Source organism: Ursus americanus, chromosome 27 (genome assembly GCF_024610735.1).
Source record: "Ursus americanus isolate L20-20 chromosome 27, mUrsAme1.1.p, whole genome shotgun sequence".
NCBI lineage: Eukaryota > Metazoa > Chordata > Mammalia > Carnivora > Ursidae > Ursus > Ursus americanus.
This window is the reverse complement of record NC_142153.1, coordinates 13,065,803-13,083,806: the sequence shown is the minus strand read 5'-3', so window position 1 is coordinate 13,083,806 and position 18,004 is coordinate 13,065,803. Positions and strand designations below refer to the sequence as shown.

General features: G+C 43.5%; 1 protein-coding gene across 5 annotated transcripts in view; it reads left to right on the top strand.

Annotated features, from left to right (window-relative positions):
* Positions 1-18,004, top strand: part of UNC5D (unc-5 netrin receptor D) — a 537,143-nt gene that overhangs the window by 313,384 nt on the left and 205,755 nt on the right. For all 5 annotated transcript variants that reach the window (XM_087856402.1, XM_087856400.1, XM_087856401.1 and 2 more), the window contains exon 3: positions 11,659-11,802. In XM_087856402.1, the coding sequence (XP_087712528.1) occupies positions 11,659-11,802 (144 nt within the window). The remainder of the gene's footprint in view (positions 1-11,658; positions 11,803-18,004) is intronic.

Here is an 18,004-nt window from a genome sequence, read left to right as displayed (position 1 = left end):
TCAGAAGAGAATGGGTCCTACGAAGAGGAAATGGATCCGGAGCGCTGCTTCCTTAGGAGTCCGGAGGAGGAATAACCGCAGTCAGCAGAGAAGCAAGCAGAGCACTCAGTATATGCTGTCTTCCAAAGCAGAAAGGGAAACTTGCTTCCAAAAGATCTTCGGGCAATACTCTGTTTCTGCCTGCGAATCAATAAAGACGGCGGCAAAGAACTAAACCTGTATAAACGGTGGTAAACATTATACAGTTCTGAACTCATTTGGGATTGCATAATAGATGCATAACTTCAAAAGGGAGAGAAACACCTAAAACCTTATCACAATTCCCTATTGCAGTTTGGAACCGGTATGAGGAAGGAAAAAAAAATTAAAAAGTGCCTGTTTTCAAGATGTTGTTCTTCAGACCAAAAGCATGCTTAGAATTCTGGAATTGAAATGCGAGAATTGGAAGGGACCGGAGTGATAACCTAAAAGCCCTGTTTTACACAATAAAAATCTTAGATTCCAAGAGCTACAACTACTCTATGGCACGGCTGTTTCTAGAACCCAAGTCTCCTGGGGCACCTGGCTGGCTCAGTCGGTAGAGTGTGCAACTCGTAATCTCGGGGTTGTGAGTTGGACCCCACATTGGTATAGAGATTACTTAAAAATAAAATCTGAAAGAAAACCAAAATAGAACCCAGATCTCCTACTTTCTCTACTTCAGAAACATTACCTTTACATAGTTTCCTATTCTCCCTCCTAGTCAGAATATTGACAAATTCCCTTACTGACATAAAGATGGGTTTCAGCACATGGCTCCTTATTTTTTCCATCATGAGCTTGTTTCATATTTCTGTTTCCCAAGTGTATAATCCCATAGCTGTTCCATTGGGATTTCTCTATCCCTCATCCTTTCTGCCATCTCTGTGAGGGCTAATCCTTAATTCTATGTCCTGTTTCTGACACTGTGAGGCAAGAGTTTAGTAATTGAAGACATAGAGATATTTCTAGGATTGCAAGTATAGTATCCTTCTTAAAAAAAGGATTTGGCATAATCAAGGCAAGGGAGGAAGACAAATCAAATCTTGGTGTCAGTAAATTTTTGCTTTTGTGCTCCTGGGGTTGGGATCTTAGATACTCCTGGCGTTGGGAGAGACTGAGTCACAAACAAAGCAGCGCCATTTATCTTGGTATGAAAACTTCAAAGGAGGTCTCTGAAATCTGGGAGAGGAGAACAAAGGGAACAGCATTTGCCATGTGAGCGAAAGCCTGTAAAACAATGGGAGAATATGAAAGGCTTATATATCTTACATTCAATTAGTCCAACTGGAAAGGACTCAAGTACCAGTGGCTCAGTGAGACTCTGTGTTTTATTGTCAGATGTTTCTGGCCCAGATTTTGTCCAGTAATGAACTCAAAATAGCAGAATCCCATTGGGTAAACTCCAAATGAAAGCTAGGAAGAACACTGAAAAGTGGCCAGGTATTTTTTTATACCACTCCTAGAAAACCCTATATCCATTCTCATAGAAAGACCTCTTGATAAGTATTGCAAGCCAATTTAACACTGCGCCCTCTTGTAATTTTGCAATGTTCTGTTTTGCTATTGCTTCCCCCTTTTAATTCCCCTAGCATTGCTAGGCAACTCCGTGTCTTGCAGATAGCAGCGCTGATTACATTCTCTGTTTCCATGTAAAAGTCTCCCCTCTCCACTTTAAAAAAAAAAAAAAGGAAAAAGAACAAAAAAGACCAATGAAAGTCACAAATTTCAAAGGAACTGGGAAAAACAAAAATTCATAAATGACAAAACCTGAAGAGATTATATACCAATTGTTTTTTGTTGAGAAAGAATTTAAATTTTAGCAGCTACCTTTTTGAAAAGAATTTAATAAGCACAACCTTTTCTTCCAAGTCATTTTGATTGAATCAATAGGAGGAAAAAAAATGTCTCTCCCTAAACAGTTTTCTTCTGTACTTAATGAAAATCGCTGTCTACTGCTCACTGCAATTATGTTTCCTAAGGTCTGCATTAATAGAGGAATAGGGGAAAATGGAGCAAGAGGAGTGGAGATGGTGTACTCCAAGCCAATATATAAGTGCAATTAAGGCTGGTAACAAAATGGCCTCCGGTATTGAAAAATAGATGCATTACTTCCCTTGGGTTCTTCAGTGCCGAGCTTGAGCGCAGCGCTTGACTTAATGGCTTTTGATTGGGTCTGCAAAATAACTGCTGCCAGTCCAGTAGGAGCGAAGGATGCTACGAGGCCAAGGACAGTAGGACCACATTTGAGCGGAGGTAGAGAATCGTCTGTGTTCTTTTAGGAAGTTGGTCGTAACCGCTTATATATCTTTGACTAACATGTTCTCTATGTCTGCGCTCCCGGAGAATTTTGATACTCCTTTTGCTCAACGTTTTCTTCCTTCAGAGTACTAATGGGAAATGCAGAGGACCCGGGAGTGTGTGTAGTAGACACAGAATCTTTTGTATTTCCAAATTGGAAGCAATAAGTCCTTGCAGTTGTTAAGGGCTGCAAACTGCCTTTGGTCTTTCTGGTAATTTGGCCCCGTCATCGAAGAGTTCAAATAAGAAGAAAAAAGATTGTGTGTTTTCATGCAATTTAGCTTGGAAAACCCAGAACTAGAGTTCTTTCCTGCAAAAGGCACAATTTATTTGACATGAATTACTGCGTTTGCACAGACATGGCTATACCTCTTAGTAACGTACACTTTCAGTTCTCTGCACAAGCCAGGGGGTCCTCTCTCATTTGTTCTGCCTCATTTCATTTGGAAATATGGGAACTCTTCTTCCTGGTGTTTTTTCTCTGGCAACATCTGGAGTTGAGACGTAATCCCAACCCGGGAATCACACCCCTGAGAAACAGGCGGAGTGTTCAGTACCAGAGAAATTAAGAGATTTAATGTAACAAACAGGCAGACACACACACACACAAACACGCCCCGAAAAGAGCCCAGCAAGAACCAGCAAAACCCAATCCTTGGCAATCAAGGCAATGTAGCCTGTGGGAAGCTTGAGTTATCAATAAGCTAAACCACTTCTTCATTGTTCAATAAAAACAGGAGTTCCCTTAACAACGCTCAGTGGCTCTTATCTTTTTCTTCCTTGGAGATATTGAACTCTAATGAGTGAAATAATGTGTATTTCAATGTGTTATGGGAAAAGTCTCAACTCCGGTAAACTAATATTTTTCTTCTTAAAGAATATCATTTCAGGGCTTTCATTGTGTGTGATTTCCTTTTTAAACAACTGGAGTCCCTCTCTGGGGATAAAAGGTTAATGGATTGTGTTGAGAAAAGGGAGAAGAGTAGAAATAAAAATGTATTAAATCTTTAAAGTTTGTATCCAGGAACTTTGCTGTGCTAGTGATGGGGATTTGAATATAGTTTCTTCCAGAAAACCATTAATTTGAAGTTACCTATGATGATTCACAAATCACCAAGGTACATTTGGGAAGCATAAATTTTAGTTCACGTAACACAGAAATAATCAATCTCTCAGGTGTTCCATTGACAGTTTGTGGGTTTAAAACTCACTTTTATAGAAGGGCTCTTCCATCCCAGCCCAGATTTCATCTTGTTCATCACTCTGCTTCTCAGAGAGGACTGACCTATCCTTAAAAGATTTTCAGGAAAATATTATGAATTCTTTCCATAAACTTGTGACAGAGTATGAAGACCTTGTCTCTTGTGTCTAGTTTAACTTTATCTCCAAGAAGTTGGAGACCATTCACACTCACTCCATCCTTAGCACAGGTGGAAGCAGCTCACCGTTGATGTGATTTTTAATAACAATTCCTGATAGGGACCAGAGATTTGTTGTAAACACTAAATTCTTCACCAGTGCCTTCAAACTTTTCCCATTTTTTTCTATTCGTACAACACTCAGAAGTATTTTTGTTTCAAGTAGGAATGATAAGAATCTAAAAGAAACCCTAAAGACAGTCGTGGTTAAGAGAATGGGTAATCCGTGGGGCGCCTGGGTGGCACAGCAGTTAAGCGTCTGCCTTCAGCTCAGGGCGTGATCCCAGCATTATGGGATCGAGCCCCACATCAGGCTCCTCCGCTATGAGCCTGCTTCTTCCTCTCCCACTCCCCCTGCTTGTGTTCCCTCTCTCGCTGGCTGTCTCTATCTCTGTCGAATAAATAAATAAAATCTTGAAAAAAAAAAAAAAAGAGAATGGGTAATCCGTGTTAGACGGTACCATGTTTGTTTGAAATCTGGCTCTCCCTTTACAGACTCTTTCAGGTACTCAGGTACGTATGTTACCCAGCTGCCTTCTACCTCAGTTTCCCCAAAGTGTAAAATAGTTGTAATTATATCTACCACTGGAACTGCTATGAGGATTACAGCGTCCGAGGGCCTGGCATATATAGCAAGTGGTCAATCAAGGTTAGCCTTCAAAAGGATAAATCTAAAATTGCTTATTATTACTCTTTTCTCTTTTGGTGGAGCAAGTGGCTCTTGGTTACTCTTCCAAAAACAAATAGAAGAATGTGAACTTCTATAATTCCGAAAGGACACAAGGGCTGATATTATTAACAGGCAAATATCAGTCTCTCATAAAGAATTGCTCTTGGCTTGGGATTCATGGCTTCAGTTTACATTCAGACTTTGTTATTCTCCAAGCCAAAGGCAGCACTGTGGGAGGCAGAAGTAGTATGGTGCAGACCCTGACCTCAGGGCATGATCTATTCACAGCAGGTAATTTGAGTGACTGCTGGAAAGGAAAGTCACTGATGGGGCGGCAAGGTCAGAAAGCAGGACTGTTGCCCACAAAGCTGTGAGTGTGATGTCTGCGTGAGTCATTCATGGGGTGCTGTCCTCTAAATAACCCTACTGTGTCTACTCCTGGCTCTCGAGTTTCCCTCTCTCTGCTATCAGACAACGCTATCAAGTTAATTTGCTTTCCTCTGCCAGACACCTCCGTGCTGATTAATTCGAATCTCTGGTGTGGAAGAAACTGGAGAGCTTGAGTGTATTCTTAGTTTCTGTACTTAACACTGAACTTGCGACGCTTCTGAGGAATACGTGGAGTGGTTATTATCTAGGGGGAACTAAAGAGTATTCATTAGGCATCGTGCACATTCAAAGGATTACTATTTTTTTTTTATCAAAATACATTTTAATCTTGTTGCTAGGATAAAGTGGCAAAAGACATTTAGCCCTAATTAAGCATCTGCCAGTAAAATGAAATATGGTTCTACCTTTTAATTATCTACATTTAACTTACTATTTTCAGTAGCGTGTTGGCCTGAAGATATCTAAGGTCCCCAAAGAAATGGAGGCACACTTCCGTGAAAACGCTTCCCTAATATCTCAGGCTTTAGAAACTTCAAACATGTGTCCCGATTCATGCGTCCTTACGGGAGCCTTGCTTTCGACGTCATTCTAACTAGATAAGGGAAGAGACTTCCAAGTCCCTGGTGGAATGAAGCTTCGGCTGCGGAGACATGGGAAGCCACTCCCATGTGTTCCTGAGCCATCTGCCCGGCTGTCGTGGCGGTTTTTGTGCCGTGTTGTTGGGGCAGGTTGAGAGATCTCCTCCAATAGCCTGTAAGCTCCTCCAGGGCAAGAACGTGGAGCATCTAATCTTTAAAAAAAGAAAAGGGTGGGGTGCACCTGGTGCTCAGTGGGTTAAGCATCTGCCTTTGGCTCAGGTCATGATCGTGGGGTCTTGGGATCAGCAGGGAGCCTACTTCTCCCCTCTCCTCCCCCCTTGTGCTCTCTTGCGATCTCTGTCACTATCAAATAAATAAAATCTTTAAAAAAAAAAAAAAGAATCTCGAGCATCTACTTAGTCACGGTATCCTCAGCCCCTTGGTGGAGCGGCAGGCGCGTGTGATGCACTCGGTTATTGTTTTCAAGTAATGTACATTGCAAACCGTGCAACATAGTTGATGGATCCCCTGTGATGTGGGACCTGCAGCAAGATAAGAATAGAAACAATAATAACGTGGCGTGAGGATGAAATAAGGTCATGCATGAGATGGCACTAATAAAGGAAAGGGCTAGAGAATGGTATCATATTCAGTAATGATAATAGCAGTGTTCTTCAGAATATGGGGAAGCTTCTCGCTGTGGAAGCCTGTTTTCGAGGCTCTAACCCTGGACAAGGAGGAGGCACATGAAAAGCATTCCCTTCTAGAAGTGGTAGCCTCCCTTCCTCCCGCAGAATGGGTGGTTTTCTGTCTCCTCGGGAGAGTGGGGAGTAAGGAGGGACCGTCTCAGAGCCAAATGCAGACGTCAGAGGGGACAGAGACCCCTCAACAGCTGATGATTCATCAAAGCAGTAGCTTTTCGGGAGGAGTTTGATTTTTTCTTTTCCTCTCCCGAAGAATTGAGGAAGGCCCTCTGCTACTCATGAAGCTATATTGGAAATAATTTTTTGGAGCTTCGTCTGTGGAAAGCAATATCCTCCTTCTCTTGGTGAATCCCCAGTCACGAAACATGACAACGTGGAACGTGAAGCATGGGGTTGGTCAAACGCTGAGCTACACTGGCCCAGGGAAAGGGCCACAGAGCCTTGGATGAGAAAACAATTCACTAAAAGCTGGTTTGCTAGTTTCTGGCTTCCTCCGTGTGGTTTTGGGATATGGACAGTATTTCCAAGGAGGAAGAGGGATCCTTAACCTCCCGTCTTGAATCCATTATCCAGTGTAGTTAAGCCAAGCATCCGGCTACAGAGGGACCTCCGAAGGATTGAAGGACAGGAAGCTGCGAGGGGTGGTGGCAAGCATCAGAGAGCTGGGTCAAATTCCTCCCCAAGTGCCCATCACCAGGTGTATGTGAGAGCACGCTGGCAACTGTCACCACGGCGGGACGCTGCCGCTGGGCTTTGTGCAAGTGTGATAATGAGCAGCAGATAAAAGGCGTGGGACAGCCGTTAGGCACCGGGCTGCAGTTGGCATGGTGCTGAATGTTCTGTTCTTTCTTTTCTATGCAACAAGTTAAGACTAAGGCTGTGGAGCCCTTTTATTAAGAGTTGGCCAGGAATAAATGATTTTCCTTCTTTTTCTCGCAACATCTCCCTTCCCGCTGTCTTCTGTATTTCTCTTCTTGGAACAGTAATGCGTATACCTTCAATTAGTTTGAAAATTCTGTAACTTTTCGTCTCCCAACAGGATTAGACCTGCTAAGAGTAACTAGTGTTTTCTATCTGATAAATAAGGGGATTACAGCAATAACTGCTGTCAGCATTTTTCTCATTTAAACAAATAAAGCTGACAAATGATGAAGTCCTGTGCTGCTCTGTTATGTTTAGTACATGCAGAGCAATTATTCTTCCACTGCCAACATTAGTCTCCGTACAACCGAACCATCCAGCAGTGTGGAAAGCTTATTAGCATATCAGTCCCATAGTCATATTTTTATATTCTGGAAGACTCAAGTCCATAACAAAGGCTGATGGTTATAATTTGCACAATAATTTAAAGGGCTGGACTTTTCCGTGCTTATGAGAGTTACACAAGTTATCAGGTACAGTGGTACTCTTAGGTATGAGACGTCATTTTCTGTTTGCCTGCGATTTTTGCTTCCCGGGAGCGTTTCCTACGAACAGGTTAGCTGCCATCGCTGGAGGTGTCGGAGTGGATGGCCGTCTCTGCAACACTGGTGGACGAGCCACAGAGGAGGGGGGCGGGCAGAGGTTTCCTTGGCGCTGCTTTCCGAGGATGTTTTTCACGTGCACCCTTGTGTGTGCATGTATCTGTATGTATCACTAGTCGGCTATAATGGAGATTTGAGAGAGAACACACTATTAAAAATTTTTTATTCAGGGGCGCCTGGGTGGCACAGCGGTTAAGTGCCTGCCTTTGGCTCAGGGCGTGATCCCGGCGTTCCGGGATCGAGCCCCACATCAGGCTCCTCTGCTATGAGCCTGCTTCTTCCTCTCCCACCCCCCCTGCTTGTGTTCCCTCTCTCACTGGCTGTCTCTATCTCTGTCAAATAAATAAATAAAATCTTTAAAAAAAAAAATTTTTTTTTATTCAATAGAATTATTTCTTGCTATGGTAGAGAGAAGTATAGTAGAAAGTGTTCATAGTGTTCCCAGGGGGAATTCCTAGGGGGAATGATCGACAATGATTTGAGAAGACTGAAGACTTTGTGTGAGAAGAAGACCTAATCCAGATAGATAGGGTATTTGGGGGTGGGGGTGGGATGGTAATGTCACTTGTGGCCCTTTAAAGAAGCCAGCCACCCCGATGCTCCCTGCAGGGAAAGTACACTGTGTTTGGAAATAGTTGGTTTCTATTCATTTGGTTTCTCCAGTCCCCTGGGAATGCCTCCGTGAAGCACTTGTCCCTGAGCTGTCCTAACCTTGGAAACTTGACTTCAACATTGGGCTTTCCCCTGCAGCTAGTCTACTAAGCAGGGGGTAAGATCAGTTAGGACCTTCACAGTGATGGTCGGTGGTCTACAGTTTATGCTTCCCAAAACAAATATGCAACTGTCTGTCTCTGTGTGTCCATGTTTAGTTTCTGTATCTGATGCTCTGACGTCTTGGCGTCTTGCTGCCTCTGGAGGGACTGTCCGGCCAGAGGGCTGGCTGATGCCCAGAGAAAGCCAACAACTTGCCTGTGAGAGTGCCTTCATGTGCCAGCCAACCAACCCAGAGCCCATCCCCCTAGCCACTTCTTTTATTAAGCTCTTAAACTCCAGGGCAATAGTCCCCTATCCTCACCTCAGGACCAAGAACCTGACAACCAAGGACAGCCATTATGTCCCAGAACCCACTGGAATTTTTCAAACTAGTCAATTCTAAGCCTGTTTACCAGGACACTTCTCGTGGAAATCACAGTAAAGGCTCTTGCCCCCATTTTCCCCTGAGCCTCTGCCTCCTACTGTCCCCCAGGTGGTCCTGCACGGTATGCTGTGTCTGTTGTTTCTAGGGATTTCTGAGTGTACATGTCTCCGTTCAGGACTGTTGTTTCTGTTTTGTGTGCATCTTACCATACCTCAGTAAAACAAATCCCGGGTACCAAGATGAAATCATAGCAAGTTTTGATGTTTGGATATAGAAACTCCCTGTTTCCTAAACGTGATCATCTTGAACCATTTTGAGTTTCTTCATTTCCAACCTAGAGGAAGCTGATAACTTAGATGGAGAAAGAATACATAGAATAGAATAGAATAGAATAGAATAGAATAGGCCCCCGTTAGCTTGAACACATGTCTAGATTTTTAAAAATTTATTTGAAAGAGAGAGAGCATGAGTGAACAGCGGGGAGGAGAGAGCAGAGGGACAGGCAGACCTCTCAAGCTTATAATTGAATGCTTCCCTGAGAGGCCCCTGATTCCTAAATGGTGGGCATATTTTATCTCAGTAGGTCCCTTCACCCTGTGACATGACATCGGACACCTGCATGCGTTGATTTGGTGTTCTCTCTCTTCCGTTCTGCTATTCAAAGTAAATCATCCACCGTTTGCCTCAAATCCAAGAGAAAGATTGAGCACAAGCGCTCTGCTCTACAGCCCAGTTCCTGACTTCTGTTTATTTCAACTTATTTTCGAATCCCCAGCATGCTCGGCCGCACTGCGGTCTGCTTTCTGTCCTGACCATCCTGTTTTGTCTGATGGCTTAATTTTTATTCTCCTTGTCTCTTTCACCTGCCAGCCCCACCTCCTCCTCACCTTTATCCTCCCACTCACACTTTATATTTCTTTAAGTGCAAAGATGAAAACACCACTGTCCATCAAAACCCATCAAAGGCTTCTTTCCTCTTCGGTGAGGGGCACAGCTTTTGGGATGCTCACATCTCTGCCAGGGGAAAAAAGTAGTTCTGCTTTGGTGCAAATAGGGAAATGTGGATTATCAGCTGTCATCAAGATGATTTTCTGTATGTGGTCTGTCCTCAAAATTGAGAGAGTGTAACTCCATGTACACGGTGATTTATGTGGTCATAAAACTCTCTCTCATCACACACTGTAAGTAACATGCTGTGGACTGGGGAGTCTCTCCAGCCTTGACTAATCCTACACCTGTCTTCTTGTTCTTTAAATCCGATCACCACCCAAGATAGAATTCCATTCCGTCTTCTCCATCAGGAGCCCTTGGCTCGTGTAATTATACTGATGATTCTGTCCCGTGAATTCCTTTTGAATTTAAAGGAAAAAGCGTAATTATGCATTTAATTTTTCTTTAAATGTTCCCTGTGTTAGTCCTATGTCCATAATTAAGAATAAGCACCTAAAATACAGGGACAGAATTTTAATTTTTCAGATGGACCTGCACGTGGTGCTGGTTTTGCTAGAAGACAGATCTAGGTTCAAACTCTAGATCTTCCATTATCAGACCTCGAAACTGTGGACAAATGAATTGGTCTCTCTAAGACGGTTCTTTTGTCTGCATACTGGGGATGCAATACTTTGTCCTGCATTGGTGTGTTATGAAAATGTAGTGAGCTAGTGAGCGAGTAGGTTAAAGGCTTATCGTGATGCTAAGCGCATAAGTGGAATTCAATAGGCATGGCCTCTTTTTCTCCCCCACTGGCTGTCCCAGAGCAAGGCACAGCCTCAGCATGTTTGGTGGTTGGAGTGAGCACACTGACTGTCAGGGCTGCTGTAAGGCCCGTGGTGATGGAACTGATATGGCGAGCGAGGAGCGTCCTCTTTCATCCTTGGCGCTCTGTGCAAGGTGACTGTTCTTCCCAAAGAAAGGAAGGCTGATAGTCCTTGGTCAGGGGTTTGGAAGAAACTCACACTCCCTATTAGGAGGATGCCAAGTAGTGAATAATAATAATAATGCACATTAAGAGGTGGCTGTCTTAGTTTTTTTTTTTTTTTTTTTTTTTTTAAGATTTTATTTATTTATTTGACAGAGATAGAGACAGGCAGCGAGAGAGGGAACACAAGCAGGGGGAGTGGGAGAGGAAGAAGCAGGCTCATAGCAGAAGAGCCTGATGTGGGGCTCGATCCCAGATCGCCGGGATCACGCCCTGAGCCGAAGGCAGACGCTTAACCGCTGTGCCACCCAGGCGCCCCTGTCTTAGTTTTATCTTATTTTGCAGATGTAGCCTCAGCTCCTCTTACAACAAGAGTCTCTCCTTCCTTTCCTTCCACGTGGCCACTGCTGGAGGGGCCTTCCTGGGTGCTCTTGTTAGGGCTTTGAGACTAACGTAGTTCAGCTTGTCTGCATCGCATTTGTTGTCCAAAGTGTTTGAAGCCGAGGGTTGGCACTTCCTTGGTTTCCTGCCTGTTCGAGCATGATCGCGGTCCCCTCTTTCTCCTAAGCCACACTGCTCGACCCTCGCCCACCTCCATATCCAGGGGGAGGGCCATTTAGAACTACCTGGAACTCAATCTCTGGAGTCCGTGGGTTGAGGCCTCTTTACCTTCTAGAATCCCAGAAGTTAATTGTGATACCACATTCCTCACAGTAGGTCTTACCCCACGAAAGACCAAGAAAAAGCACCAGTCAAGGTCCTGTGAAAATTAGGATATTGTATCGGAGCCATGTTGGTTGGTAATACTTGACACTCTCGCTTTCCTGCCTACCCAGCTGTTGGAATTTAATTAGCAGCAATATATTATTGTCAGAGTAATTAAAACCTCGCCTTGATTAAAAACAGAATTGTTTAATTAACAAGAAAAGGTTTGGCTAGCCTTAACTTTCTGTTTGAAAAATACGGCGGCCTCAGTGGATCTGCTCTGTCTCCCCATCAGGCTTGAAGGTCCGGGAGGTGTTTATCAACGTCACCAGGCAGCAGGTAGAGGACTTCCACGGGCCCGAGGACTACTGGTGCCAGTGTGTGGCGTGGAGCCACCTGGGGACCTCCAAAAGCAGGAAGGCCTCCGTGCGCATAGCTTGTGAGTACATCCGGGGGGGATGGGCTTGTCCCGTAGGAACGGGGGCCAGACTTCAGTGCAGCCAAAGGGGGGCTTGGGATGGGCCGGGTGCTTCCGTAGAACAGAAATGAGCGGACGTCAAGAAACTATCACAACGATCTCTATCTCTACTAGATTTACTCTTTTAAAGTGGTATTTTAAATGTCTGGTACCTTCCTCTGGCATACAATCAGCCAATCCGTGAGGCTAAGACATTCTGCCTAGACCGTCAGTGTGTCTTGACAATGCCTGGAAAATCGCTTCCGGAGAGAAAGAAACCCAGGTGAATGGGTTCTGCTGTTCATTATCAGTGACGAAGTTCAAGGGGCATTGATGGAAAAAGGTGAGCAGTGACTGTGTACTGCTCTTTCCAGCAAATCTGCAAAAATAAGGCATTAAAGATTAAGAGATTTTTATAGCCTACTGTTAAACCTCTTGCTTCCGAATCTTAAAACATGGAAATGGGTTTTAAAACTGCATGTGTTTGACCCATGGAGAACTCCAAAAAAAGGGGGGGAAAAAAGACACTTGAGGGGGAAAAAAGAAGAAGAAGAAAATTGCTTTTCAGGAGAGTCCAAGATTTCTTCATCATATTTCAGCGTCGGTGTTTTTATCATCTCACATATATTTAGAAGTATAGAAACTTCCTTTCTCCTCCCTTAAAATGTCTTCATTCCCCTGCCCCTGTTATCCCACCCTGACGGGTCCCCATAAAACCTCCTTTGTGAGCCCAGGAGTGTAAAAGCTCCTCTGGAAAGAAATTGAGAGAAGGAGGGCAGACTTGGTTATTGTTGTTTTATTCAAATGCTGCCTTTTGAGAGTGCCATAAAGAATACGGGACAAGGGGGATTTATTTGAGGACTCAAGGAATTCATAGCAGATGTCGATGGTTTAGGGATTGAGAATAGGAATGAATTGCTATTTGCAGAGACATTTATGTTTCTTGGGAAATGAAATCTTCTTCTCAAAATATGCATTTCACCTTCACTATACTGGCAATTTGGGAAGCCCTTTGCTGGATGTTGACTGGGCCCTAGTAGGCCAAGGAGAAGAGGTCATTTCGTCAGCTGTGCTCTTGATGTAAGAGCCATGGGATACCATTTTCCTATGGTTATGTCGTTAATTTTAGCCAACAAATATTTTTTGACTCTAAAATAGCAGGTCAGCCAAGAGAGGGAATATGTTCGATTTTTACTCTTCCTTAACACCACTAGCTCTGTGATCCCCACACGGCTTCGTCTAGGCTGGTCATGGTATCTGATCCTGTCAGGGTGAAGCGAATTACCTTCCAGGCTCGCTCTGTCTCTGAAAAAAAGAGAGACCAGACAGCACAGGGGATTTCAACATGGACTCCCTCCATGTGTGCCTTCTCCACATCACCGTTCCCGTTCCTCCTCTTCCTTCACGTCTCTGAGGCCCACGTGACCTATTCTGGGATTCACTATAAATAGCATCTCACTGATCTCTTGCCTCCAGTCTCTCTCACCTCCACACTTGTTCCCTTCATTTCTGATTGTCGCCTCCTTGCTAGAAAGCTCCAGGGGTTTTCCCCTCACTTAAAAATTTGGCAAAGAATGGCTCCAACTCTTCTTTGTTCGTGTCTCTTAACTTTTGATCATGGACTCCATATCCTTCCAGGCACTTGGCTGTTCTCATATCAGCCTCACTCCTCTGACGTGGGCCTTTGTGCCTGCAGTTTCCAATGTCACCATGTGTACCGTGGTGGTTAAGAGGAGGTCCTGCATTCCTCTTGGTTTCCGGTTCCACTGGTTCATTTTGTGATGGTGGATAAATTATTTATCTCTCTGTGTCTTAATGTCTCTAATGATAAAAGGTCTCCTACCTCATTGAATTATTGCAAGAGTTACACATATTGATAACTAGAAAGTGTTTAAAACTCTACCTGGCACAGAGGTAACCCTTATCAGTCATTAGCTATTGTTTTATGACATACGTGAGCCTCCAAATAACCGGCCTCACTCCTTGGTAGGTGTCTTACTACTTACTAAAACTAACTGCACTGAGTTAAAATAGTAGTGCCTTAGCAAATTTTCTGCAGATTATGGCTATGTGGACTCTAAAAATCCATTCTAGGACAGCCCTAGGATCCAACTCTCCCAAGCATGATAGGATCAAAGAACATTACAAAGGGAAAACCCTTTTCTATCATCTCCTGCCTTTTTAGAGTCGTCTGATACTTTTGTGGTAATAATCTCATCATTCTCTTCAGGGATTAAAAAAATCATTTTGTCATTCTTGGATACGATATGCACATGTGAATATCATAAGCGTGTGATTTTTAAATTAAAAAATATCATTAAAACCTATATTATGCAATTAATGCAATCTCCTATATTTAAACATATTTTTAATTTTTTCCTGTGTATCAAGTGATACATCCTTTAATTTATTTAGAATTATTTATGCAAGTCAAGACATGATTTGTCATTAAATATTGCATTTGACTTGGGGACCAGTGTACATTAAAATGTAAATTGAAATTAACTATATTTAATGGCATCAAAAGTGGAGGGGAAAAACTGCCTTTAGGACCTTGCTTGAAATTCTTTTCATTTGCTCCTGGGTGGCGGGGGGGAAGGCTCCCTCTCGCTCGCTCTCTCTCTTTTTTTTTTTTAATAACTTTCATGTTTTGTTGAAATAAGATTTCTGGCTGCTATTTGCAAGTACTTCCCAGCAAATAACACATTACACATGAGGATAGTCTTTATTCCCAATAAATGAAAAGCCAAATTGGATATAATTGTCACTATGTTTCTTCTTTTTAAGATTGGTTTTTGAAGTACTAAAGACATCTTAATGTGCTAAATAAGGATTTTGATAGATGAATGTAGCTTATGAATCTGATGACAATTGTCTTGAGGGGACTTTGCAAAATTAGTATCATTTTTATATTATTCATTAAATTATTGTGTTTCAACATCAGAGCTCCGTATGCTTCCTACATTTAACCGATGATGCTTTCAGAATTTAACAATTTCAAAACTGCAGCAAGCAAAACCTTCATGGCAGTTGGGGCATTCAGCCAAGAGATGTATTGACTGGAGTGCCTTGACGTGGTCATATTGGGTAATCTCTGCAAGAATGTCAGGAAGCTCACTGGCATGATATCACTTAGACATCATTTGATTTTAAAGGGAAGCACAATTATTTTATTTAACTCGTATTTTTATTGACATGGACCCCCGTGGGTTATCAGTTAAATGTGCAGATTCCTGGCTTCCACCCCAGGCCTGTTGGACCAGATTCTGGAGGAGGAACCAGGGAAGCTGTGTTTGTATGAAGTTATCCAGACGATTCTGTGATCAGCTAACCTTGGGACATCCAGCTCAGGGACAGTGCTTCTCAAGCTTTAACATGCATGAAAATCCGTGCGGGGGTCTTATTGAAATACAGGTGATTCAATTAAAAGGATTCTATCAATACGGTCCAAGGTCTGAGATTCTATTATTTGTAAGAGTTCCTAGATGATGCTTCCGGTCAGTCTGTGGGCCATACTTTGAGTAGCAAGACCCTAAAAAAAAAAAAAAAAAAAAAAAAAAGCAAAACGAAAAGCCCTTTATGAAGCACTATTTGGGAAATGTTGATTTAACCCATTCATCCAACTGTATTACTTAATAGTTGAATGAGTGATGTTCAGAAAGGTTAGGTTTGGCCCGATCAAAGCCCCGCCCCCAGCAGATGGCAGCCGTCCAACCAGACGGTTCGCCCTTTCACCCCTCCTCGGTGCTCTTACTCCTGAGCTGTGTTGGTTCCTTTCTATCAGATGGAATGTGAGAACCATCCTAGAAAGAAAAGTTCACGTGCATTTAGGTGTTTCCTTAAAGAAAGCCGTGATTGCTTTTCCGTTCTGTTTCTGAGTAAATTCCTCCTCCTGGTAAAGTTATTGCATTGACTGCATATATTTCGATGCACATAAGTTGTATGTATTATACACACACACATACGCACACACACACGCATATATGAAGCCACAACCCATGGATGCCTTAGCCTCAAGAAAACAGTGCAGGCTTTGTTTTAGTGGCCAAAGTGCCTGTCATCTTAAACTATTGTATTTTCCTTAATAATTCCACACTGTGTCAGGGAGAGGCTGGCCGCCTTCCAAACGCCTGGGGCTGGAAAGAGCTGAGGCCCCGTTTCAAAAGTGATTTTCTAAAGGTAAAAATAAATAAATAAAGCCACCCCCCACGCCACCCCCGCCAGCCTGGCAGCAGCCTGTCTCCAGGGAGGGACTCCCACGGGCCTTTTCTCGTTTGTCTGGTTCCATCCAGCTGGAGATAGCCGGGCCGCTGCGGCATCTGCTGCTTCTGCTGCTGGACGGTTGTCAAAACGCGGAATATTCAATTATTCGTAGTTGTGTACTTTCATGTGTGAACATTTGGCCGCTTAGCTCTTGCTTTCCTCTCCCGTTTTTCTCCCTCTTCTTCATCTGCTTCCAGAATGTTTTGCCTTTATCATTAACCCTTGGTCGGTCAATTGTTGCTTGAGACTTGGGCCTTTTCTCGACCAGAAGAGCTGTGTCTGTTATAGTCACATAGCGGGTTGGCCCCCTAGAATGAAGCACAGCAGGAAACCACTGTTTTGTTGATTTAAAAAAAAAAAAAAGGCTCTAAAATATACATCCTGAATATAATTTAAATAGGCTGCTTATTTGAGGCTCTCCCAAAATATCTGTGCATTGCGCCAAGAATGAGTGGAGAGTTTAAAGGGAGAACCTCATTTACAAGCCAGGAAACGCTCTACCTAATTTTATAGGCCGGCAGTAAAAACAGTATTATATGTTTCTGTTTTGGAGGTGGTGGTTTCTTTGTGAAAACTCTAGAAGACAGACGTCCAATTAAAGCTCCATTAGGGATCTCAGCTTCATGGCTCTGATAATTTCACCTGCTCAAAACTGTCAATGACCCCCTCCTGACAGCACAGTAGATATCAGAGTAAATGGAGGCACATTTGCCTGATCGTCAGATGAAGCCTTAACCTACATTTCTAGCCTTAGCTCCCAGCACAGGTCATGCAAGTGTGCTGAGCTCCCACTAAGTTAGCGCGGCTCGGATTCTGGGACACGAGACCCACTTTTCCCCTCTGCGATGTGCTCATAGTCTTTCTCCTCCCTGGAGTGTATTTTCAGCCCCACCTTGCACGCCTATCTCGTTTCACCCCATTCCCACATCCAAGGCCCATCCTGTATGCCGTCTCCTTTATGAAACCTCGTTCACAAGTCCCTTTATTCTAGTGGACCTCAGCACCTGACAAGCCAGCTGAGCCACTGACGAAACCAACCCCCCCCCCCCCGCCCCATACCATCTCCACCTTCAAAACTGGTAAGATCTAAATGTCCACTTCTGAGGTCTTATAGCATTTATTTAGTACTTGTCCCGTGATACTTATTATAATTTGCCCAGAATCATAGTTATTTGGAAGTTATTTGTGAATTCATTTTCCTTCTTAGAATGTAATCCTGCTTTAAGATTCAGCCGTATTGCCCTCGCTGTCTTGACCTGTGAGCCTGCTGGAGAGACTGATATAGATCGTTCCTAGTATTAGGAATATTCGCGTGGCTTGAAAAGGCGACCTCCTCAATGTCAGATCTGATTCTATGAAAGGACGTTTGTTCGTCGTTCGTCACGATTGTGCCATGGTATAATGGGGCATCTGGCTTCTCAGCGAAGACCTAGCTCAGCAGGACGTTATTGTAAGGGTCGTATCTGTCCTCCCTGCCTTGTGCATACTTCTAATGACCTTTCCTGCCCTAAAGAAACGGTCAAGGGATTTGGGAGTAGGTGAACCATTACAACCGTACAACTCGTGACACGCGGCGTGGGGCTCTGATGGAGACCAAGGCCACCAGCTCTGCATGCACTGTTTCCGTTCCTCCCTTTAAAGCACATGGAATTTACTGACAGGGTATGGGAAAGAATTGTTAAGACCTCTCAGTACTTGGTAGAAATTGTACAACAGCTTGAAACCCTCCTTCCCCTCTTCGTGGGACCATGTGGCCAAAGTGAAGAGAAAATATTATTTTACTCTGCCAAAGGGTGGTCCTTTCCTTTAGACTGAAATTAATTTACAGTTGACCCTTGAACACCATGAGAATTAGGGGCGCTGATCCCCCTCCCATGCAGTAAAAAATCCCACCTTAGAACCTTTGACTCCCAGAAACTTA